The following is a 27,376-nucleotide window of genomic DNA, read 5'->3' as shown; positions in this document are numbered from 1 at the left end:
AAGCTGGGACTCTCATTTCAAGCAAGCACTGCAGCTCTGAGGATAGCAGCAACTGTGGGAGAGGCAAAGCTCCCCTTCAGTCACTGAGGCTTCAGCAGGTTCTGATCTTTTTATCCAAATTAGCTTTCTTTTACATAGGAAAAATGTTCTCACATCAGGGAAACTCTTTCCTGCCCAGTACTCATCTGAGGGAACCTTACAAGCTATCCTTCCAGAAAGCAGGATACTGTGCCCTCATAAGCAATCCAGAATTTCCTAAGTTAAAGAACTCAGGTTTCTGTTCTTTCCATGTGTTACATAATTTTTTTCTTCTATCCTATAAGACTGGATAAAATTCATAAAAATATCAAGTCTTGGCTGTCATAAAAGTTTGAATATTGTATCCATACAGAAAATTTTAAAAATCCTATGTGTCTTGTCATCAGAAAGATGGATCAAACTGGTCACAAGAGTCAATAATTATTTCATTCATAAAACTGTCATTCTGGTTATCAGTAACATTTATATTCTTTGTGAGGAAAAGCCTCAGCCATAAAGATACTGATTTTCCTTCAGTATTATCTGATACAGTTAAATGTTGATCTACTGTGGCTTGTGGGTAAGGTATATCCAGCCATCAAAAATGTCCAATATCCTGTGATACTATACATGGGACATGACCAGTTCTCTGTAAAATAAGACTATCAATCAGTCTGAAATATTGGAAGGTTACTTCATTTTAATGCACAAGACAGTACATGAGTTAATGAAACAAACCATAAAGTCCATGTTTTTATGATAAACTCTACCCCTCTGTATTTTTTGATTTATAAATGTGAAGATCAAAAGCATGCCTTGTAAGAAAAGGTGAAAAATATAAAAACTCAGATAGGTCAGGATTTCAGTGAAACACTGGCTGACCTATTAGAACTAATTTTTTTCTGACAGGTTTGGGCTTATTCCCAAATCTAAATTCTTGGACAATAGAACAAGATAGTATTCACAGTTAGGTATCTCAGACCACTTTAAAAAAAAAAAAAAGCATAGAAGTGATTAATTCTAGAAAAAGAGGATAGCAGTTATTTAGTCTGCACTTGCCTTGATACTTTGCCTCATACTTCTGAACAGACTTCAGTGAGGAAGGAACACTTCTCTAAACCTTAATGTCACTTTCCCGTTTTTTACAGGACACACTGGGCTTTCATTACTATATGCTTTAAAAAAAGATTGCATCTCTCAGAATTTGTACTGTACACCAAAATCTTGGCACAGAAACTCAATATGTCCTCTTCCAGGCTACAGGTTTGAGAGTGCTACCAGTTCAGTGCATTAAACTGGTATACTTTTGGTTTGACTACTTAACTTTTACATTGTCAAAGGGTATTCTGGTGAAGTGTACACCACCTTAGAATTTCAAAGAGAAGAAAAGCATTATGAAAAAGATAGACATTACATAATAAAGACTTCAGAAAAAATAATAAATAGACCAAACAAAGCAACACTTAAGACTTCAAGTAAGAGACATGGCTGAAAAGCACTTCCCTCTTGCTCTGTCAGCTTCTCCGTTTCCTTTTTTATTAAAATACTAAACCATGAGCATTAAGCAGCTCTTAATTTAGCTTTATAATAAAAATTGAAATCCTTCTTAACCAAGAGTATAGTTTTGTTGAAATCTGTATCCTTTATTTTATAAGGTGAAGGAACAAAGTAAAGTCAAGACAGGCAAGCAAAAAAAAAAAAAAAAAGTCAAAAGCAGAAAGAGAAAGTCATAAGATGCCAGAAAAAGGAAAAAGTAGGCGAAAGATGAATGTGCCTTTTAGCAAGAACAGACTTACAAGCTAATATTTAATTTCAAAGACTTCCTTCACTGGAGACAGCTAAAAAACATTCGGTAAGGATCAAGAAGCTTGTAAAATGTGGGAGACTAGTGGCCAGTAGCTTGTGAGCCAGCGTACTCAATCACTGCACATGTTTTAGCCCATGCTTCAGCCCCATCTCCACTGTGTAATGGAGCACGCTTCCAGGATTGCAGAGCTAGTGCTAATACTGATACTGGAAAAACACAAGCAAGACAGCCATAGGGTATTGCTTTGTGCTTGAGGTAGTCTAAATCTACTCTAAACCACAGAAAAACATGAGATGGTGTGCTCCACGCAAACTCTGCAGTGCCATCCATCTTGGAAGTAGACTTGCAGTTCATTATGCAGGAGGTCTGCTGTGACTGTCCACGAATGATTTTGAGAAACTGGCAGAGTCAGAGAAGGTTCAGACATGCCCTGACAGGCATCTTCTTTCTGTAACTCTATGTAGTTCTCTCTTTGGCAGTGCATGCTGTGTCTAACACGTCTCTCCAACTGGGACTGTTCTGCATCATGCCTATATACCCTTATCCTACAATTCGAGTGTCTTCGGGCATTGCAGGTGATATCAAAGGAGCTTTGGCAGACAGAAGGAAGACTACTGTGTGCACTTATGAAATATGCCAGATTGCAAATACTTTAGATTACATTAGCTTTCTTATTCTATATCTAACAAAACCAGTTGAGAACCTCTAGTTCTGGTATGGAGATACTAGTATGCTATGCATAAACCATCACCTTTGTAGCAGGTGTGTCCAGTTTCCATGATATTTATTTTGTTCATGTGAATAAAGTAGTGGATAATTGTTTTTAGTAATTAAAACTTAAGTCTTTTATCAGACTTTAAATAACACAAAAATGCCTCTTCACAGGGTTAACGGCCTGGCAATCTGGGACATAGTCAAATTCCCACCCATTTACTTGTTTTCTGCACTTCTGCCATAGTTGTGAACTATGGCATTTGTAGTTGAATTGCAGTCCAGCTGCTACTTTGTTGTTTAGTAATTAAAACGCTTTCCAAGTGTGTCTGATTGCTCCTTGTCAGAAGGGGAAACTGAACCCCGATCTCCTTCTTCCTGGGTGAGTGCCCTCGCTATGAAGCAAGTATATAAATAGTCCCATGGCTGCAGTAGCATGGCTGCTGTGCGTGCAGGAGCTTTGCTACTCCAAGGTTTTTTGAAGCACAAGCCCTACTTAGTTAGGTCAATCCACTCAGGTTTAATTTTTAAAAGTCCACAACAATTTGTCAATTTATGTTCCCAAATCACTTTCACAGAATATTTACAGTGCAATTCTCTAGGAAATCAAAGCAGCTAAACATATTGAAGATTTCATTCAGAGTGAGTTGTCAGCTGCTTCATACCAGCAAGAAGAACATATTTCTTTGATTAACACACTTTTTTTCTTTCTTTGAACATCAACAAAATCTTGATAAAGAACTAGATTGACAGTTTAACACAGCCTTCAAGGCTTTACTATCAAAATCCAACTCACTTAAGAATCTTCTCCTACTTCTGCTGCTACCGTAGTTATTAATATATCATCATAACTAAATGAAAAAAATCCAATAAGTATTTTAGCTCATAAAAAAATCCATGCTGCCCTTGTTTTTAATATATTGTCAGCACAAATATTCTAACCACACAGAAAGTTCTTCAGTTGGCCATTATACTCCCAAATCACAAGTTACTGTTCCAAAGAGCATTCGTTGCCTTTAGACATCTTCATAATTGGCTCAGAAATAGCATGCTGCAAGAAAGGTTAACAGACCTTGCTGTTCCTCATATGGACAAATCTTTATTAAAAAAAGCATAACTGAAAGGTTCTCAAGAACCAGGAAACCATATTACTTGCAGCTGTTCCCTAAGTCTAATTTGAACAAAAAATGGCAAACCTAACAGACGGCTTCTCCCTCTGACTGCTAAAATCAAAATCCTAGGCAGTTTTTACCATATCTACCTATTTCACGTGGATTCAAATGATACCCTTGTCCTGAATTTTAGGTACATGAGGAAAACAATTTAATGTAAATTCAATACGATGTTAAAATACTGTATTAATTTCTTAACCTAAGGAACAATATTAATTGTTGGCATATGTAAGCACCCTTCCAGGGACTGAAACTGGATATAATTTGAAAATTTTCCAAGCTTAATAAATTCCAAGTAATTACTTGGTAACAGTTTTTATGTCCAATGATTTTCTGCTTTTTATATCGTGAACTATTTTATGCCATGACATACCAACATACCACAAGCATCTGGTTCATCCTTGCAATCACTGATCAGTAAATGAATTCAGAATTCCGTAACTACTGTTCATTAAAACTCCAAGAAACAATATAAAAATTATATTGTTCCCCACATGTTTCTTTGTCTGTCTTGTATCCTGTCTTGAGAGTTTCCCCAGAGAGTTCTCCTGGGCCCTTTGAGCTGGAAGAGGGAGGTATTCTGATCCCTTTTTTAGCTAACCATCTGCCACATACTTTGTTGATCTGAACCCTTTTACCCAAACCAGAGCTGAGCATTAGAGAGCACTCAAGAGAGGCAGGTAACATTCACACAAAGTGTATTTCCTGAAGTAGAGAGTCCCAAATAAAAATGCACATTTTTTTTTTTGTTGGAGCAAGTTAGCAACATTTTTTAAATTCCCAGAGTTTCTCTGTCTGACAAAGGAAAAAGTTGCACGCAGGACACAGATGCCCTGAGCACTGGCGAGACAGCAACTGAACATCCGTTAGTCTTCTACTTCAGAAGCAGACGCAGATCAATAGTTGCCAATCATTCAGCAATATGGTTACAACAGAAGCCAGAGAGGTATTCTTTCAGTGCCGTGCTAGTAAACAGAAATACCCTAATACGAGTAAGCCTGCCTTAGGAAGGGCAAGAACATAAGAAATAATGTGATTTAGTCTCAAAAGATGTAAATGACCAAAACAGTATTCCCAAAACACGAGAGCTCCTGTTAGGCAGACGATGAAGTGAGGTGAGGGAATGACAGGCAATATGACTCCAAACTACTTTTACCTTTTAGCTAAACTTGGCTTTAATAGTAGTAGCATCACATACCAGATTAAGCCACAGCCATTCCCTTTAAATCACCAAGTCAGTGAATTATTTCTCTGGTGATGTTTTTTGTTTGCACTTTTTTTCTGATAATCTATTTAAAAATGTGTAGTGATTTCACACACACAAACATACATACACACACAAAGATATTGAAAAAAGATCCATATTTTGGGTATATGTATATAATACAAAATATAAAAATAAAAATATATAAAAAGAAAACACAAATATAAAAATAAAAATAGCCAATATAATTTGGGTACATCGATGCTAAAGAGATTCAATACTTTACCTGAGGGATATCCACAGGATTGATCTTATTTTGTGCGATATACAAATTACACTTTACTATGTAAGTTTGGAAATACTTCTAGCTTTGCACATTTCTTAGAAAGGGCTATGTAACCCATTGCAATAAAAAGAAGAGACTTGAAAGCAGTCTGATTATTTACATGAAAATACATAGACATGAGCCAAGCAAACTACAATCAAACAGAATAAAGAGGAAAATGGAAAATGTTCTCTGAAGTGATGGAGATGGTGACACAGTCTCTTTATTAGATACATTAAGCACTTAAAATCACTTCAGTTTATATAATTAGCAAAGATAAGAACTATAGGTTATTTAATCAGGGGCTGGCATACAGGTTGCAAGGATTACTTTTCAGGTAATTTATTCAAAAATTAATTTTGAACAGTAGTACTAAAATAGGGTTAGGAGGATTGGCTAGTTTTTTAAAGTTTTTTCCAATTGCCAAAGTGTCTGTAATACAACACAAACTACTGTGCAATTTCAGAGTGTAGAGTTGAAAGCCTGGGGTATATTAGTTGTGAGATTCTGGATCTGAAGCAAATCTAGGACCCAGTTTCTCATGACTTAAGGTACAAGGCAAGCAAAGGCACCTGCTGTATATCATGTCACTCCATGCTGTACTAAAGGAGTATTCGGGCTCTCCTCATTATCTATGGGTACTGGAGTATATGCCTGGATAACAACATTCTCTAAAAATAGGGGCTTAATTACTGGAATTAAAGGATTAAAAAAAAAAAAGTCCCATAAAGCACCCACAGTTCAGAGTATAGGTTTTCATGTTTGATTAAAGTTTAATTTCTTTGTACTAAAGAATAATGTGTTTATGTTTATTAAATAGGAAGTGTAAAATTTATTCTTTAACAATTCATTTCATTGCTTTTAATGGCTTGGATATTGTCAATAATATTATACGTAAGTGCACTGTGGCCACTTAGCAATCTTGACTGGATTTTGAAAGAAGGTTTTGTTGGTTTTGTGATATATATTAGAAATGGCTGCTGCTTAACTGTTTATAAAGCCCAGCATCTGTTGTCAACATGAAATATATCCACATGAAACTTATGTAAAGATTTGCTATTTACTTCAGAGATTTGAAGATTAATTGATCCAAAATTAAGCCTGAAAATCAGCTGCAAATTTACATTGTTAGCATTCACTAGTTCTGACTATAAAAATAAGTCATCCCCCCCAAAAAAAAAGCAAGTAATATTTGAATAAAAAACATTGTATCATGATGCATTTTATTTACTGTGTGTTCAAGAAAATCAGGGAAAATAACCTTATTCATTGTATAGAAACACTTGACCATACTTTATCAGCAAGCAATAAATAGCAAGCTGTAGTAGTTTTGTTACAGTGTTTCTCATATCTATTATAGACTCCCTTCCCATGTGAATGTACCACAAATCAAAGCAGTCAGAAACCTTTTTCTATCAGTGTTATTTCAAATGGTGTGACTAAACAGTGGAAGAGATTGAGACTTAATTCCTACATAGTTAAGTTTGCCTTTAACATATTGTAATAAAAGGCAGTAGTTTTAATTAATTAAAGATCATGCAGAACATCCAATAGGCACTTCATAGAAAAGGTGCAATGACCTACTCTGAGTAACAAAACATTATCTTCAATAGATTCCTTTACCAGCCTGACATCAGTTGAAGAAAATTAGATTTTATTGACCTTGGCCTATAGTAAATGGCTAGATCTGTTGTGAATCAACAATTTGTTACTTGTAGAAAGCATGCTGGGCCAATCTCTCTGTATGATTGTGCATCATGTTAAACAATCCCTTCTCCTAGACAATGCAATGATTTTCACCCTTTAACGTGGCTATACATTTTACTTGACAATTTCTAAAACAACTGTTTCTTTAACAACTGGGTATCATTACCCATCTTTAAAACACATAACCTTCCTTAAAGGAAAAGACATTCCCATATCTAGTCAATATTAATAGTACATATTTCAGCTATTTGTTTTTCAAACTGCAGAATGGCAGGTGTTTCACAACAACCCCGTCCAATGGAAGTGCCCAATAAACAGATAGCCCTCACCACTCTACCAGTACAAAACCTGACCCCGTTTTAGTCCCGCAGTAGTGAATTTGACTGCTGAGGACCTTGAGAATACAAACATAAATTCACTGCTCTGCTTAGGGTCTGATACAGCGCACTGCTTTCAAAGATGTACTTTGAAATGACAGGGGGTGCTCAGGACTTAGGGACGCCTACTTACAACATGTTCCACGCAGCACACTGCCTCTAGTCCTCACAAGTCTGAACCAAAGATTCCCCAACCACACCAGCCTCCCAGACAGCCACCACAGAATAACGATTAAGAGATTAAGAAGTCTCTCAGGTAGAAGGCCTTAGTCCATTAGCGCCTTCTAGAGAAATTATAAAAATGTGAAATCTTGTATCAGAGAGAGGTGCAACCACTGCAGTTCCACACTGCTCTCATTTTGCTCCACAGACAACAGACACAGGTAGGCTGGATCAGCATTATACCCCAAGTATCTTCTTTTGTCCCAGCTCAGTAAACTCAAACATGCATTATACACTTCAGGCATTTTTAGATTCTAAAGATGAGCTACTACATGTTTGAAATCTGACGAAAGAACATGTTGATTCTTTGTGGGTTTTTTTCTTTTCTTTCTGTCTATAAACATTATAACCAAGAGCTAGGCAGAGTAAGCTGTCTAACTACAAGTCATCTCTTGCTCATGTGAAAATATTTCACACTCTATCACAAATTTTTTCACCTTGTGTTGCTTCTTCTGATGACTATGATTGCAGTAATACTGCCTGAGTTCAGAGGTATTGCTCCCTGGAGTCTGATCGTTTTATGAAAAGAAACCTGTGGGTTGAATGGGACAGGTAACAGATGTCTGCAATCTGGTCTCTCCGTGGGGCCAGTGTCTTCTTTACGAGTGTTCTCAGCTCATTCACAACCAGGATGGGAGGAGAGGCTGAAGGAAAGAGACTGAAATGTCTTCAATTCGAGTTAAGAATTTTGTGTTGATGATTAGTGTATTCACTGCAAATATGCAGTTGTGATGCAACCCAAGAGACTCCATCACTTAAGCTGAAAAATTAGGAGAATAATGAAAATATCAAAATAGTTTTGTTCTATTCAAAATGAAACATTTTGACTTTTAAATTCAAAGCTAAAATAAGCCAATTTCAAAACAAAGGCTAAGCACATTTGAGAATGAAGCATTTTTTTCACCCCACAACAAATGATTTTGCCTTTAAACTGAGATTGCCTTATGCAAAAAAAAAAAAAAAAGGAGAAAGTTTACAGTGATCTTTTTTAATCTGTGGCATTCAGTCACCAAACTGGAACCAGTACTTTCAACAGCAAGTGATTTGGTGAATCTCCAATATCCAAGTGGAATAACTGTGTTCTGACTTCTTTGCTGCCAGGCTGGATTACGGGACACATGGAAGAACTTGCTAAATATTCATTTACCTGCCATTTCTCCCACCTTTTCTTTCTGTGGCTTTTCAAGATTAAACCACTGTCACATGACATGTAGGTCAAAACAAAAGCATAACTCCCTTTACTCAGATTCTTTAAAAGAACATGTATTCTCTTGGAGATCACTTGCACAAAGTAAATCAGTAATTTCTATTACTTAAAAATTTCCTTAGAGAATAAGTGCATAGTTAGTGGCACAAAATAAAAGCATAATTAAGCAAGCTGAGAGAGAATCTCAAGAGTACACAATCAAGAACATGTTACAAATCGATTTATTAGGAATAGGAACTATTTCTGCTTAGCATTGCTTCATAAAAGAAGAAAATAGACTGATGTTTGAAAATCTCAAAGATGATATACTTAAGACTGTAGAATGCAATTTATAAATCCTACTTTAGTTTACTGAGACTAAGAAATATCTTGTATGCTACTGGGTGCCAGAGAGTCAAATCAGCATACCTAATTTAACTGAGTATTATTTTAGAATAGTTAATATCAACTTGAATTCTTTTTTGTTGAACATTTTCTTTGTTTCCGTGTGTATATTCCAGTCACATAACTCATACATCTGTTATTCCCAGCATCGAGTCTGTGATGTTTACACATATCTCCCTGCAGGGCATTTTGGCCTAACTGAATCGTTATTTCAACAGTATGTCCTAGTTTAATGATATTGTTACTTGAAATGTTGTCTCTTGCAAGTTTTCTCCCCCGTGGGGTTAACATAGCTCTTCCACACTGAAATCAGAAAATCTGACCCTACTCTCCAGCAGGACATGCTGTGAGAAGTGAACCCTGCTTTCTCCGGCACTTTCTCAGCACTTTAGACCTGTAGAGCGGGTAATGTGACAGCTGAGATTCTGGGGTTTATGAACCCATTTCAATCTTAATGCAATGTCAGACGTGGTTTCTGATAATGTCTGCTAATGATCTGAAGATAAGATTACTTAAAATGGCATATTAGGATTCATTCTTTTGACAGAGGTGGGGATGCTACTGTGTTCTCACTTCCATTCTTTTCTATTTAAAAAGAAGAAAAATTCTTCTCCTGCAGATCCATTTTTAGGAACAAGTAATGAATATTTTAAAATCACTGTTACACATTTATGCTGAGCCTTATTTGGAAAACAATACGTAGCCATTCCATATTGCAGCTTACAAGTATAACATTTTCAAGTGATTAATGCATTTATTAACGGTTTTTCAGTGAAATTTAAGCTTCCGAACACAGAAGACCATTTTGACAAAAGGACTTGATTTCAGTTTAATAAGAATCTGAAACAAATGGGTGCTTCATTGAAAAGAAATGTCACAAGGTAGTTGCTAAGTCATTTGAAGATTTAAGAAAAAAACAGATATTTTTTAATTCATGAGTATTTACACATACTTAATCTTAGATTTACCAAAGACCTAAATGTCTAAGTATCTCTAGGCAGTTTAGAAATCCATACTTTTGCTTTTAATTTATATTTTTAATGTCAATATTACTAAGTCTTTGTGTCCAAAATCTGTGAACACCACACAGTTTCAAAATGTGTCAGAGTTCCAAAGCGTTCTACAATATTGGCTCGTAGTCATTAAAAAGTCCTTCTAAGCCTGGTGTTAGGCTCTCATCTTAACTTTGAGAAGGTAAACAGGTGTAGAAAGATCCTGCCTTCACACACAACTACAGTGTGCCAGGAGTTTCCGTATCGGTATGTTCTATTTACACATGAAACTTGGGATCAGAGTGTCAAGGAATTTGAATATTATTGCCAGGATTTAAAGCAAAAGATTCTCCAACCCCAAACACCTAAGTTACTTCACTGAAGCAAATACAACACCCTTGGGTTTCAAAAGACCTCTGCACACAGTGTAAACTTAAAGTTTCTCTTCAGTGAGGAATCCTTACATGTTCATTTTCAGAGTAGAACCTCAGTGCAAGGACCTGCTTTACAAAACTGTGGGAGCTCAAAACCTTGGAAAATCAGGCAAGAGAAAACTAACATAAAACCACAAAAGAATTAAGTTTTTAAATCACAAGAGATATTCACATGTGACAATGTCGGATTTTCAAATGAGTAAGTGTTATTAACTGTGGAGCCCATTATGAATCTGACGAGCTGGACTTGCTGATCCTAAGCCACTTAGATTGCACATAAAATTCCACACTTCGGTGAATTAAGTCTTGTGGTTTAGCAGACATCTAAGAAAGGGTTTTATTTTCACATACTGCAGGAAAACACTGCTGCAACATATTATGGAGTCTTGCCACATGCAAATAACTGTTAGTGGAACAAACTATTTGTGAACTAACATCATTTGGAAAATTCTATTCAACAAAAATAGAAATCCGCATTTTTTTCCTCAGTACACAAAAGAAACATTTTTAAACATCAGTCTCTATTACAATACTTTGCTCAAGTCTTTACATTCTTTTTTAGAAATGCATAATCTTTCTGAATAGTCTTTCAATACCCTCTGAATCATTGCTTTTTTCAAGTTCTTTCAATATCGCAGTACCAAAGCACGTAGGGACTGGAACTATATATTTTTGTAATTAATTTCCTTAAGATAATGTTAGAAACATCAGGTTCCTTAAAATATAGATGAATTTCAAGGTGAGTCTGCTAGCAGATGTTATTAATGGCATATGATTTATTGTGACATGAAATCTGATCTGAAACTCATGTTATTACCTGAGCTTTTTATAAATTATAATTGCCAACTGCTGAAAATATGCAGAAAGACCACTGATAAACTAGCTTCATCTTCAGGGTCTAGAATATCTGCATTTGCTAAATGTCCAATATCTCTAGTCCTGCTGAACGAGTATAATACATCGGGATGTGCAGATCAGGCTTAAGTTCAGATCTTTTCATAGTATAATTCTTTCAGAATGAGAAGGGTAGGACGTAGGAAGGGGAGGTCATAGAAAATAAATGTTTACTGTGGAACTTGAAAAGAAACATACACTCCGGTTCATAGTATGTCATTGCATAAATGGTAACCAGATTGAATATTTAAGAAAAAAGCCCCTAACTCTGACTGTTAAATGTAAAATTTACGTTTTCAACATGAAAACAGTAAGAAGTTAGATAATATTCAAACATCATTCTGTACAGTTCCAAGACAACAGCACAAACAGCATATTTTATCATGCTAAGGTCTATGAAGATTTGCATTTACACAAGACTTTCCAGGTCACACCCACGGAAAACTAAAGAAAGTCAATAGGTGGGCTCACAATGACAAAATATTTGTGTTAATAATTATTTCTAGACATTCCCTGTTTATTCCCGATAACTTCATATCTTACTTTCCTCTCCCCATGTGCCTTTAAATGTTAATTAAAGCTTCTGAAATGTTGATTTTACCCATCACAACTTATGTGCTAAATTACCTAAATAAGAAGAGACAAACACAAGCATTGCATTATGAATATTATCTACTCAACCAACCAGATATTGAAAGAAGGTGAATTTACAGTACATGTTGTAATACATTTTTAATCTCCAGAAAAGCTCTGAGATAACATTGCAAATTCGAAAAGCAACACGACAAACAGATGCAAAGTCTCATTCCCGACTTTTTTACATATCCAAAGCTGTTTAATGATAAAAGCATTTATGTGTAAAATGGCATTCACTTGCCCTTACTAAGAGTATATATGGAAGAGCCCCCGTCAATGTACCAGTGTGCGTGTGGGAATGAAACATAAGGATCACCATCTGCAGCTGTCTAATAAGTGTTCTTCAGTGCCTAATGGCAAAGTGTCAATTCAGGGATCCTCAGATACCACAATGCATCATCTTGTCCATGCTAGTCTTACAAGTCAAACATTTCGCATGTGAGAACAGTTTATTTATAATGCTATTCATTTCAGTTGAAATATCAGATATAAAACAGTTACACTAGAAGCAGTCTGCGAGCATATACTTAATATAAAATGCACCAATTTCCTCTCTTTTATAATAATCAATATTTTAAAAGATGTGCAAAATTTAACCCCTCACAGAACATATCTTAATAACATGGAAAGAAACTCTTAATATGCAAATATTTTTAGTTTCTTACCTACTGTTGAACTTCTCTGGATGTTTTTCTCTCATGATATGGAATCTGTGGGCAATTGAAGCATCCTAACAGGAAAAAAAACCCCTGTAAATCTATCATGACAGGAAAATTGCAAAACATAAGACCAAAACTGTAAACAAGGCATATCATTTGTAAGGTGTTTTGTGAACTGTCATTTTCAAAAAGAGCAATTCTCTTAGCACTTAGAAAGCTTACAGGTACACTGCTCCAAGCATGGGATACATCTGTACTTAATAATTTATCACACTTGTTACAGTCTCCATTATTCCTTTTTACAAATCAGACATGATAGTTACGTTTACTGGAAGTGCCTTTGACTTCTGTACAGCAAATATCCAGATCCGGTGAAAGTTTACAATAAGACGATTCATACAGTTCTTTTTTGTTGGAATACTAAATAAAGTCTATGAAATCTATTCCTTTAGTAAAGCTGAGTGATAAGATTCAGCAGCACTATGTACCTTGATATTTGCATATGGACATTCAGTAGCTTTCTCTAAAATCTGGTAGACAATAGAACTAAATGCCAGGCGGTGCCCTATTCGCTCTATGTCAGGGTGTGAAACCATGTGGGGGAAAATGGATTTTTAATACAAAAAAGAGACTTTTAAATTAAATTAAATATATTTAATAAAAATATTTTAAAATGTAGTAAATGATGCTAATAGTAGATTTAAATAACGTGTATGTGAAATAAAACAGTTGTATGAACTACTCATATGTGCATAACCTTTTAAAAAGAAAAAAAGAGTCAAACCATTGTGGTGATGGGAGTTGCTGAATACAGAATATTTGGAACTGATGTACTAGAATCAGTTTTCACAGCATTTTTGTATCATCTCCTTTGCCCGTATGAAAAGAAGTTTTTCCTCATTCCAGATCATGTAAGATTCATTTCACAGATTAGTAATTAAAAATTTACAAACTGGGAATTAAGAAAGTAAAAAGTTTGTTCATCTTTTAATGTATGTATTAAATGAGGTGTGAGAGTATGAAATCTATCAACTCTCCAGTCTTGCAGAAGATAGTAAACACAGAGAAATCCATTTGGATCATGTTTTTATAATCATGTCTTAAAATGCTGCATATGTAAGAATATAAATATAAGAAGATTTAGTTCAGTTAGAAATTTAAATTAATTCCAGTTTCCATGTAAATAGAGTTTGACAAAACTTACAAATAAAACTATCACTGTAATCAACTATTGTGTATAAGAAAAAAATACATTATTTACCAACTTAAAAACATTATGGAAATATAAAACCTAAGAATTTGAGAGAAGTATCAAATTCAGTATGAAGTCTATGTCTAGCAATGTTTTAAATTATTTTCAAACAATGAGAATTAGCATTTGGGGAAAAAAAGAAGAAATCCTTAAATTTTGTATTAGTGCTGATTCCAAACACGATTAAAATATTTTGTTTAAAATAATTTTTATTTAAACCAAACAATGGTAATATAAATCTCAAGCAAGCAAGTATTTAGTGCAGATATATAGGTACCTAATAACATCAAACACGGCTGCAACACTTTATGACTAAAATAGTTTTTTCTTCACTCATATCTTCAACAGGGCATGCTCCAGAGAACAGACTGGTCCAACCTTCAGGTTTGGTTTACTAACTCCAGGGTATTTTGAAAAAATAAATGTATGAACTCTAAAATCATGTCAAAGATAAAATTGTTCAGATAAAAGTTTATTTAAATATTATCATTCTAAGATTATGAATAAAAAAGCAAGATTTTACATGCACTATATGTACATAATGATGTAGCATAGTATAGAATTTTTAGGAAAAACTTGTGAACACTGATCAAATAAAATAAGTTAGTGGCATCACTAAATGTACTGACTCAACTGAAATACTCACTTTGTTAGTGATCTCACTATGTAGTTTCTACAGATGTATATAGCTTGTTGGTCATTTATTTAGTTTCCTATTATCTTTAGGAATGGAATTGTCATTTAACATTTGAAAGTTTTACAAGGAAACGACAGTAAAAACCCCCAGTGAATGAACTGGTGTTAGTCAGAAAATGCCTTATTGCTCTGGTCTGTCATCCAAACTCTCACCTGAAACTTTCAGTGCTATGTTCTCAAACTGCACTCATCATTACTTGAAATTTATTTTTATGTGCAATGCAATTTTATAAAGGCAAATATCCACAAGTATCCAGGTGATCCCACAGTTCTTGGAGAGGGATGAAATAAAGCTGACAGTAAACCCTGAGACATCACACTTCTAAACAAAGCCTGCCAGCTGAACCAAAATAACAACTCTGTTAACTTTAGAAAGACCCATCATTCATAGTTTATCCCAACATTAGATGTGCCAACATTAGAAAAGTATATTTGTTAGCCAGTTCTATATGAAAAAGAAATAAAAGGACTACTGTCGTGGTTAACTGTTAATTTTCTACACACTGAAGCAAAAGAAAAAGACAGCCCCAAGACAGAATGAATAAAGGAGTAGTAGCATATTTGACAAAAACTAGGAAACACTAATCAAGGACTAACTGTCTAATGAATGAAATGAAAAGGCTAATATGCTTACTCATGCATAACAAATGCAAGGCACAAACAAGCTAGGGATCAATGCCCACTGCAGATGGCAAACAGGCAGTTGTTTCCATGCAAGGTTGATTTGATCAAAATTTTCCCCTGCCTGAACGTTTTCTGACTCCAAAACAGATCAACTAACTTAATGAGCTGAGAGGTTAAAAAAGTAATACACAAAGCTAATTTTGACAGGCACAACACAAGACAGGAACATGTCAGACCAATTTCATACAAAAATTGTTGAAAGGCTATTTTTATTAATGGAGACTGTAAACCAGAGTAGTAACTACACCCAGATAAGCTCAAAAGTAGGGGAGTTGCTAAAGCTTTCCTCAGTTTATACTGCCCAGCTGCTCTTTTGAACCCAATGCACAGAGTCCTTAGATTCCCTAGCATGGGGACCTCTTCCAAACCTTAACTCCACACTACAGGAAAATCTGGAACCAGGCCACGCTGGTTGCCTGTTAGCAAAATAATAATTTGCTTTAGGACAAAAAAGAAGAGAGCAAAAAAAGAAAAACTACACTGAATTTTCTGTTTTTCAAATGTCCATCACCTTTTATTTGTTAAGATAGTAGCATATATTCTAGTATAAATAAATGAAAAACAACCAGAAGAATTGAAAGTAACAGGAACTTGAGAGGGGGTAGGAATGCAAGTTCTGTCTCCTAAGAGCTGCAGGAATTAGCAGATGCCATCCCTGAATCCTGAGGAACAACCATTAAAAGTTTTGTATTTCTGGATGAGGAGAGCAGAGGGTCCTTCATTGTGAGCTGGTTCAGCTACAGTTGAAATAGGATTCATTTTAGCAGACTCCATGCAGCCATTTCAAAGAGAGGCATCTAGCCCAACCTGTTTAGAGCATATAACTATTTTTGGACCAATGGAGAATTAATTTCTTTTTGTGTCACAAACTATATTAAAATCACCTAATTAGCTATAGTGAAAAACAAAGTAATATCCACATGCACAGTAAGTTGAATATTGTTTGCATATTGTCGCCTTAATATGCTGACCCTTCCTGGTACCTGATATTGTGCACGGCCAGTAAAATATGAGAAATGACTTCTGTATTTGATAATAAAACTGATGTAAAAGAGAAAACCCGAGAGTCAGGAAAGCAAACTCACATGCTTCATGATATTACGTAGCAAGGTAACTAGTGAACAGGTTTTTTTAGAAAGGTCATTTGACAGTCAGTTACTGGTCTATAATTAATATAACCTGTGGGCATTATTTGTTAATTTTTATTAATAAATTCATATGTATGCTAGCCTGAAATACAATTTTCCAGCAGTACTATACCTGAATCTAAATATTTTCTATTTTTAAAAGGCACACACCATAAGTGCATGCAAACGAGCCTAAAATTTGCAAGAGCTTTATTATTAATAATAATCTGAGGAGACACAATGCTGTCAGGCCTGTTGCAAGGCGAAAGGAGGAGGAAGGTCTTACAGGATCACTGTAATATGAAACGAGCACCTTTCACTACACCCATGCTTCAATCGCAAAGCTCATTTTATACCTAAAGCATTGTAATATTTTTTACCAAAGCATCCAAGAACGGAGATTTTTTTTTCAGGAACACTTTTGCATCAAAATCAAAATGCACAAAGTAATGCTGAATACAGAGCATTTAAAAGCAGAACTAAGTAACTAATTAGACACTTTTATGTTTCCGAGAATATTATATAAATATTTCAGTTGTATGCTACTATTCTAAAATACTTCATTTCTTTTTTAAGATATACCATATTTTTACAGTCATTTACATGTCATATGCAATATATGACAATGGCCTAGATCATGATAATTTCTCTGAACTTTCATAGTATCACCAATCTAATCTGAAAAAAACCCTACCATGCCTTGTTCTCTTTTGTATGCCTCTCTTGTTTAGATGGTTTCCACTTGCTGCTGTAGCACTTTGAAAGTAGAGATGAAGGAATGAGTGTTTGAAGAACACGAGATGCAGTTTATCTGTTTAAATTCTACAAAATTGTAAACAGACTCTTAAAAAATGTACCTCTGTATCTCTCAAATATTCAGCCTGGACATATGTGTGATGAACATGCAGACACATACACGCACACATATATACCCTTTATTTGAATCTGTTCAGAGTCTGAAGTAGCTGGACTATCCTTCTATCTCACTCAGGTTTGTTTTAAATCCTGACAGTGAAGATAAGATAGAGAACAGACAGAGCATATCTGAATCTACTCCTAGGAAATGGAAAAAATATTTTAATTGAACTAGGACATTTCTCAAAGTGACCTGCCAAGAAGAAAAGAAGCTTAAGTTGCTACACCTCTTTAATACCTTATGATTGACTTACACACATATATATTCATCTTTTTAATGGGTATTAGCATTACCGGAAAGCAATCTGAAGCAGTCTTTTCAGAGGAGTAACCTTATACATTGTGAATAACCTTATAGAAAGATTAATGCATTTAATATATGTCTATCTATAAGCTTGCTGTGATTAAAATTTCCATTAAATAATAATTTTTATGCTGGTGAACAAACAAATGACCAATGTGCATCTTCTTTGGATATAAATGGTCTGATTATTTTTTTCTAAGATGCTTCTTTAATTAAGGCTTAATGGATCCACAAGGCTAGGAAGCTTAAGGGATAATTCAGCAACCTGTAATCTCTGGATCAGAATGCAAATCTAACCTGAACAACCAGTTAGCTCACATCAGTTATTACTGTGGAATAGTACAGATGTACGAAAAATATCATTGAAAATAGATTAAGAAAAGTTTACTGTAGTGGCTTAAGACTAAAAATTATTTTCTAGATAAACAAACATCCTTATGATTATGCACTCCACTTTCTGCACATACACAGATAAAGCACAACCCATAGATATATGCTTTGTTTTAATATTTCCCACCCCCTAATAATCAACAGTTTAAGATAAGCAAATAATATGGCTAGTGCTGAACCATTCAATGATCCAAGTCTAGAAAAAGGTACTCAGGGAGCTTCAGATCCTGCCTTGTTTGAATTGAGCTGTCATTTCATATTTGACTCCCAATTATTTTTGATTAGATTACACGCATTAACCTGAGAGACAAAGTAAGATATCTTCCAAAAAAAATATCATTAATACATTATCTTTTGGTGACACACTAGTTACTAGAGTCATCTTAGTTTCTACTGATATTCTAAGCAAGTGTACCTGAGAAAGCTTGAGAAGGCCAGACTAAGAAGAGATTTCAATCTCTTTTTGGTACAGCTTTACTAAAAGATAATGATAATTCACTTTCTTAAGAAAAAAATCTGAGAAAAAAAAATCTGAGAAATTTGTGTTCCCAGTTTTCCAAGAAAAACACAGAAACCGTCAAGATAATGCTATTCATTTTGTCAATGATATTCTTGACAGCCAGCCCTCTGATGGTCATGTTTAAATACATTTCAGCTGTACATGTATTACTAAGTCAAGTGACAGTTCATATTTTAAATTCTCATTCAAATAGGTAATATCGCTAAACCCAGAATGAAACATCAGTAACCACAGTATTTATAAATGATAGGTAAAAGACCAGAGTATGGTATATCTCAAAATTATAACAAAATACTTGGATCAAGCCTTCAAAAGTAAGCATATTTCTTCTCCCTTTTCATTTGAAGTCAGTTCTCTGTTGAGTTTCTGACACTATATAGGCATAGTTTCATACTAGAAATGTTTCACACAGACACAAAGCGGAATCTATTTTGCAGGAAAAGATGTGTTGGTGAAAAAAACCCAACCCACCTCTATGTTCTGCCTATGTATAACTCTATAACATACAACCAGTTGACCTGTACACAAATTGACTCATTACAATTTACTATCAATCAGTTCATATAGGGTGACCACATGTCCCAGCTATGTAAGGACCAGTTCAGGGACCAGTCTGTAAGACAAGCCTTTGTACCAATACCTCAAGGCCTTTCTTTGAGGAGCTATTTTGGTTTTTAAAAACTACACTAAATTTCTATCTATCTATATTTTTAAGTTACTAATCAAATTTAAGGACCATCAAAGAAGACTGGGAGATAAGGCAGTTTGGTTATCATCACACCAGATGACTAAAACAAACTGTGCCCCATGACTCAATACAATGCAGAGGACATGTACCCTGTAAGATGAGCTCTGCTGAGGATACACTGTGATACTGAGCACATCTTCTTTTCTTTATATTTGGTCATCCTAAATTTACTGTAACTAGAGAAGGGTTCTTCTAGATCCATGCTGAGTGTTTATGTGGTCACTAAAAAGAGAAGAAGAAAAGTGATCACATGGCAATTAGCCAACATAGCCATATAGAGAGTGTATTAAATATCTTGTATATTAAAAAGACCTCTGTGGTAAACCTTTAGTAGCATTTCTGATAACTGCTATGCTGAAATTGTCCCAAATTATTCTGCACAATGAGTTTGAGCATAACACAATCAAGGACACAACTCCGATTGAAAGTCAATATAAGCAATGCAATGTAACAAGATTGGCTGTTACTTTAGCTGTTCTTCAAAAACACATAGCAATGGCTCACAGATCTCTTCAGTAAAAAGCACAGAAATGAAGTTTACATTAAGAACCTGTCTAGCTTGAAATGAATACCTAGATTTTCATCCCCAGCACTTTTGCAGTTCTGAGGAGAAATTCTCCCCAAAAACCAATTACTAAGCAATTTTTTTTTTTTTTTTTTTTTTTTTTTGTGAAATACTAATTATTGCCTTCACACTAAAAACATAACATAAAGAAAATGGCATGCTTGGGACAAGTAATAATTGCTTGTGCATTGTCTTGAAAAATTAAATTCAACTTACTTGTGGTTTTCAAACACTGTCCTAATAAAAACCCCAGAACACCTAAAGAAAAAAAAACCCAAATCCCTTTGGGTATTTTCATTTTGAGCTTTGATTAAGTTGGCATTAGAGTAATATTCTCGGGGGCTAAATTTAGGCCCCTAAACTGGCAGGATGATCTCTCTATCCTCCCAGTATGTTCAACAGCAAGAACAAAGCTCTTTGGAAAGGTTCTTCCAAAAGGCATGTAGGCGAGTTTCTATTCTGAATTGTTGTTTGGAAATTTTTTGTTATGAGTACATCTAGCTGCTTAACTTTATGAAGCTATGCCTGAAATGCAACAGTTTGAGCCATCCTCTGAAATCTTCACTGGGGTTAAAGCCAAATTTTGTATAACCACCCATTTTATATGCTCATTTGCTTGATAGGGATCAAATAATAAATGTTCACCTGACTTCTCCTTAGCAACTTCCCATAACTTGTTAGTCAAAGCCTTGGCAACAGAGCCTTATAATTTTAATACATATTTATGTTGTTCATTTGTTTCCATAGCAGATACTTATTTTTATAAGAAGTATGCAAACCACTGAAACATCTCCCATTGATTTACACTCTGAAAGAATATTTTTCTCTTAATTGAAAAAGGTCACTGTTTTCCTCATTCATTATGTTTTCAATTTGAAATTTAAATTTTTGCATTAGAATATTATTTATTATCTTCCCTATTGGACAAATATTAATTTATTAAAAACCCCCAACATACTCATAAATTAGGGCTAGATGTTAGATTATTTAGCTACAGATGTTCTTTCTCTCTCTCCACTGATTCACTACAAACTTTTTAAGATTCTCTCCCTCACATCTTTTATATGTCCTCTTTGTTCTTTCTTACAGGCCTAAAAGCAACTTTCTTGACTTTTGCTCAATATCTGCACTTATTCTCGTGCTGCATTGATCAAAATATTTTCTGAATCCTTCTACTTTATTTTCTTGGGTTTTTCTTCACCTGTGTTATCCCCAACTAAGCAGACACAGGTTTTGTTCATCTCCTTGTAACTCAGACTTTCATTTTAAAGTGTTTTTCAGTTGTGTCAAGCTTCTTCCTTGGAAAGATTTCAGGATTGCCCTGTTCGCCCTTTCTAATTACATTATCATTGACATTCTTCACCTTCACAATCTTCTCCATTTGACTTGTGGTAAATGACACAAACTTCTGGGGTTTTTTGTCCTTAAAAAAGGATAGTTAACCTGTACGTTCCACACTATTTGATAAGCAGCTCTTTAACACTAACACCAACTCTCTCTCCTTCAGGAATTTCTCCAGAATCTTCTTCCAGAACTTCTCTCTCTGACATCAGTTTCCAGGATCAGTGTCAGTGTCCTTTTCTTCTATTCCACCCCCCATTTTTTCCCTGAGCCGATAAATTTAGCACAACTTGTCTGCCCTGCAGGAGAAGGAGAGTTCCTGCCAATACCACTGGCCTGTATATTCCAAGTGAGTATCTCCAGTGATGAAGAAGTGATGAGTTCAGAGAGTCTGAGAGTGACTAAGATATTTGTTCATTGTATTCAGCATAAGCGTTATGTCTAAGAAAACCCCTTCCTTGGACTTACTCTTTCCACTGTCTCCAAATTTACCTGAGTCATACGGCTAGCCAGATCTACCTACCAACAATATACTGGTCCAGAGGCCTTTGCTTTTATTCGGGATTTCACTTCCCTCCCCCTCCCCCCCCCAAAAAAAAACAACAGTTAAATCGATACTGCTTATATGACCACTATATTCATTTTCCCCCTTGCTTTTGCTGCTTAGTTCTTTCTTCATATATTTTACTTCTGTAGTCTGGTATTTAAAAACATGTTGCAAAATATCTGGAATGGCAGAATGAGCTCTGTTTTCTCTCATGAAATTCAGGGCTGCTTAGGCTCAAATGCAACAGCACAGAAGAACAGTTAACTCAGGCACAGTCTTTTCTCTTTTTGTTGTGTTGTGGCTCTCCACAATTTTATGTTGCCAATCTTTCACGCAGTCTTAATCTTACCTACACCATAAGTTTCTTGTCAAGTGAGCAGCTGTAGAGCACTCCGATGTGGAAGGAAAACCAAGTCCTTACTGCCAAGTGCCTGATATAAGTTCTAGATGACTACACATCAAGGCCATGGAAGCGCCACGTACTGAGAGCAAATTCCTTTGTCTACAGTTTGAGTGGGTGAGGGTGTCAAGAATTCTTTTGTCCTGAACAAGAACAAAAGCCTTCAGTTCTTGCCATCATTTGGTGACAAGTTTTGGTTTGCAGTCCTGGCAAGGTGTATAAGCTTCCCCATTCCCATATAGGCTTCGATGGAGGTTACTTCAAGCTTCCTTCCTCCTTTCTCCTCCATCGATCTAGGCCACTTCCTTTTACCAGTAAGTACTTGGAATCCAGCGGGAAGGTAATGACAGCAATTGCAGAGCATTCTTGTAGTCGCTAGGTAATATCTTGGTGGGGGAAGAGTGAGAGGCATCCTACTCTTTTCAGGCATTTAAGCATGTTAAATATTTGTATGGCCTTTGAGGGTTTCCAAGTTCTGAAGAAGCAGCAGAAGAGTCTAATGGAATTACCTACACATGGCCTGGCTCTCCCTAGTGCTCACAGCTAATAAAAGAGTCAGATTGCCTTACAGCAGAGTGAGGTCATAGGGAAATGGAAGAAGAGGTTTGTATCAAGCTGACACAAACCTATTTAACAGGTAGTGTGAAAATGCCTGGGCAACTGAGAAGCCTCCAAGAATTATGAGCTAAAGACACGAGTTACTCATGCCAAGCCAATCCCGACCAGAGTGGTCTCTCTGAGAATCTAAAAGGGTACTGCAGAAATAGAATGAAATCAAACTGTTCACAGAGGTATTAGACTGAACAAATTAGACCCTAGCAGATCATCTTGATCACACATTGGTTCTACTGCTACTGTTGCTCAAACTTGTAACTTTAAGGGTGAATGCATACTAGCCTTCATACTCAGTATAAATGGCCAGAGTCCTTCCTGGAGTGCAAACCCCAATCACACACTACATGGAAATGACAAATATTACCATGAAACATAGGGGGTTAATATTCGCTGAAATATGCCTGCTATCCTAAAAACTTACTATAATTACTTCATATAAACAGTGTTTGATATCAATTGCTCTCAAGTTAAATAAAGTCTAGGCTCTGCAGTAATGCCTATCTGAAATACAAACTAGACAAAAAGGTGGAACTGGATGTCATTTTACTGAGCATTTAGGGGATATTCTAATAGGGGAAAAAGATAATCTGTACTAATAAGATCTTGTATTAAAAAACCCCAACCAAATAAAAACCAAAAAACAAAACCCAAACCATAAAACATGCTATGGCTTACAGAATAAAAATCCTTTTCTGAAGTTAATATTTGGATATATGGCAAAGTGTTAAAATATGTCCAAATATGAACATGTTTATAGTAGGTGTAGTCATAGACTCATAGAATGGTTTGGTTTGGAAGGGACCTTAAAGATCATCTAGTTCCGACCCCTCTGCCATGGGAAGGGACACCTTCCACTAGATCAGGTTGCTCAAAGCCCCATCCAACCTGGCCATGAACACTTCCAGGGAGGGGGAAGTCACATTTTACAAAACTGATTTTCCTCCTGAAACAGATCAAGCTTTCTCTATAGCTGCTTTGACTAAATAATTCAGCTATGTAAAACATTTTACAGAGATGATCATTTTACAGAGATGATGTATGGCACACAGAGTTTTTGCAGTACATATTTTTGTAGTCTTGACATTAAAAGGCTTTGAGGTTAAATACATTTATTTATTCCACAGAGAGGTTCTATTATGTGGTATAAGGGGAATAAGGTTATTATAAAAATGTTGATACTTAGGGACAACAAAAAATTGCCCTTTATTGTACTCAGGTTACTAATAATTAAAAACTGTAAACATATTTTAACAAAATTACCATGCACTTAAAACTAGCTTCAGCTAGGAAACACCCAGAAACTTTAGACTTTAGAAACTACCAATTCTATATTTCACTATTGCCTTATGCAATTGTACTTCACTATTAAGCAATCCCACAGCAAAATAAAAATATGGTTCTTGATGTGGTCAGAAAGCTTGGAAACTGCACTAAAGCCCTTTTGCTACGATTTCAAACACACAGAATTTTGAACCCAAGAAATCAAAATATCCAAATTGCTTTAGGAGTGCTGCATTGATCCTTCGGAGAGGGCTAAAGGCTTTGTTGCCTTTCACATGCCACAGATCCCAGTTTGCAGAAGACTGGTGAAAATGTCTAGAGAAGTGTATGATGAGTGGAACTGAGAAATTCCTTAACTTTTGAGCAAAAAAAATGCCTCCTCCCAAGTGTGCACTTGCATAATGCTTTTTGCCTAACCATCTGGACAGGCTCAGTGCGTCATGGTTGTTTAGCAACTTACGGCTTTCATGGTAGCTTTGAATATATTATACCAGTATCCTCAGCTTCAAATTGTTTGGGAGGATTCTATATCTGAATAAAAACTCCTTGCATAAGTCCCATTTACTCAGGATTTCCAACATAGATGAGGTTTTCCAGCAGGCTAAGTTGTTTACACTAAATACTGGGGTACAATTCCCCAAATTAATTATCCAGTTTACAGTTACTCCCCAAACGATCAGCTGAGGGTGCAGCAAGCTGTAGTGCAGAAGCAGGAACAAACAGAGTGAGAAAATAATTCTTTTGTTTGTTTCTTCTCTGAAGCCAGTATCCCTTAAAATAATGCTATTAGTCTGAAATAAGCCATGGAATAATCAGCCACACATATTCAAGAGAGGTATTATAAGTATGCAAAAATGGCAAACTATGCTTTTATTTGCATGGTCAGTTAGGTCCATCAAATTTCACGGCAAACAACTTGAATGGGACAGTTTCTCTGAACTCCAGGCCGGATAGTTATGTCATAAACGTGTTTTACAGATGAAGAACCATGCTGGTTTTCAGTAACAATAACTCAATTTGCTTCATGAGACAAAAGTTCTAAAAAACCTTTGGTCCAAATGAAAGCATATTCAAATCACCCTTCAACTTTTCACCTTAAAACCCAACAATGTAGTAGGCTGAAAGCTGCTCCTAGATTTTTATAAATTTGCAAATCAAAGAGCACCTGTTTGTAAAGTGCTGCTTTGCTCAGCTACTTAAATAATGTAATCAATACTAAATGACAAGCTACTATTCCCAAATTTGCTGCACAGTAAGCAGACACTTGTCTTGCCAATGTTTGTAATAAGTAATCCTTGTAATTACAGCAAAGACAAATGTAGTTAATATTAACTTTTACTCTAGCATAAATATCACATCCATATGACATCAGAAGTTATCTAGGAGTAAGAATGTTTTAATGGTAGAAGTATTTTGTATAATACTAGCATTAATAAGGGCAATGTAAATCAGTTCAATCCTACTTTTATAGTGTTTTAGTTTTGCTAATGAACAATCAAACCCCACAAAAACTTACGTAATTTAAAGATCAGTGCAAATGAAACTTTTCCAAACTTTTGGAAAAGTCTGAAACCAGACTTCAGTCTTTCCTTTAGTTTCAGTTATGTACATTGTATTCAAAGCCATTTCCTATCAAGATGCATGAAATACACTATTGAGACACTGCTTTAAGGACAACTTGGAACATAACAGGCATTTCTTGCTGAAATGAAAATGAAAGCTGCAGTTCAAGGTGCCATGACTTTCCAAAGAAATGAATCCATGTCAACATTCCCCAAAGGGGCATTTCATAATGGCCTTCATTTATACATGGGCCCCATCCCTGGAAGTGTTCATGGCCAGGTTGGATGAGGCTTTTTGGGCAACCTGGTCTAGTGGAGGGTGTCCCCGCCTGCAGCAGGGGGGGGTTGGAACTAGATGATCTTTGAGGTCCCTTCCAACCCAAACCATTCTATGATTCTATGATTATCTGTGACAAAAACACTGTTTCTGGAATAAGAAGCATTTTTTGCCCTTCATTTTCTTTCAGTAAAAATACTTACACTGTTTGAAATTACTAAAGTATCATCTACAGCAATTTTACTCTTATTGCACAAATTGTAAATTATGCTTTCTGAATTATGGATGGAATTTTTAAAAGGCTTCCATTTTTATAGTCTTTTGAAAGGACAATGAAATCTATAAAAAACCAAGATTACAATTTCAGCATTTAAAATCTACACAAAGTAATTCAAACAAATGTTATGACATTTAAGATAATGAAACCCTTCATTTATGCCAATGTGTCCTACTTCACATATAAGGAGTCAGAACAGATGTCCAAATACTGTAATGCCAGAAGAAAGTTAGGGCATATCTTGATTAATACTCTCAGAGAAGTCCATGGTGTCTCTTTAAAACTGGCATGCGTTACTTCAAAACATCTATTCAAAATCCATTCTAGGAAACACAGCTAGACAAAGTGTTCCCAAGACAAAAGGAAAACAATAAAGCTCTGTATAACCCTTTTAGCAATGTAAGCTGCATATTATCGACAGACCATTCATTGCAATCAACAAATGATTAATTGCAAATTTGTTGCTAAATTGACCACGAAAAAGACAAGCTTCAGGGTACTGTTAAAGAGGAAAAACTTATGTTAAAAATGATTGGAGACTTTTTGTAGTGAATTAATTCTAATCGATACTCTTGTTGACTACACAGTGGAATAATGACTTCCTTAAATAGCGTGTGTACCCATTATTGTAGACATTCAAATTAATATTTAACCTAATGTCTTGGGTTTTTTTCCTCCTTTTGAAACAGCATTTTTCTAATTTCACCTTTAAGAACTACAGTCTACTATCAACTGCAACAAAAAACAGATTTTTGATATGTCTAATATCAATCATCTTGGGAGGCACAGCATACAAGCAACAAAAATTTCTAATACAGAAATAATGATGCTTATTTAGACTATTTGCATGAAAGTCTTCTTTTTAATTACTCCTAGCATGGACGAAATACTAGATGCCTTTAAGCATATCTACCTTACAAACTTCTGGCAACTATGCAATCATTGCAAAGGTATGATTTCAGATTTTCCTGACTCTGCCATTTTCCTCCTATTGTAGATGCAGTCATATAACTAAAAGTTAACTTTTTAATCATAAAAATTTAATTCCTGTGAGTATCAATGTACTACTGCAAAACAGATAGCATTTGTTGGTGTGTTGCTTTTGGGGTTTTTTTGCATGCCAATG

At 35.4% G+C, this 27,376-nt stretch overlaps 1 protein-coding gene across 5 annotated transcripts in view; it reads right to left on the bottom strand.

Moving 5' to 3' along the window:
- DGKB (diacylglycerol kinase beta) overlaps positions 1 to 27,376 on the bottom strand; it is a 364,064-nt gene that overhangs the window by 132,071 nt on the left and 204,617 nt on the right. For all 5 annotated transcript variants that reach the window (XM_075746081.1, XM_075746082.1, XM_075746083.1 and 2 more), the window contains one exon: positions 12,756 to 12,820. In XM_075746081.1, coding sequence (XP_075602196.1) covers positions 12,756 to 12,820 — 65 coding nt within the window. The remainder of the gene's footprint in view (positions 1 to 12,755; positions 12,821 to 27,376) is intronic.

The sequence above is a fragment of the Balearica regulorum genome, chromosome 2 (genome assembly GCF_011004875.1).
Source record: "Balearica regulorum gibbericeps isolate bBalReg1 chromosome 2, bBalReg1.pri, whole genome shotgun sequence".
Lineage (NCBI taxonomy): Eukaryota > Metazoa > Chordata > Aves > Gruiformes > Gruidae > Balearica > Balearica regulorum.
The sequence above is the reverse complement of the archived record's forward strand: the minus strand, read 5'-3'. Positions and strand labels throughout refer to the sequence as shown.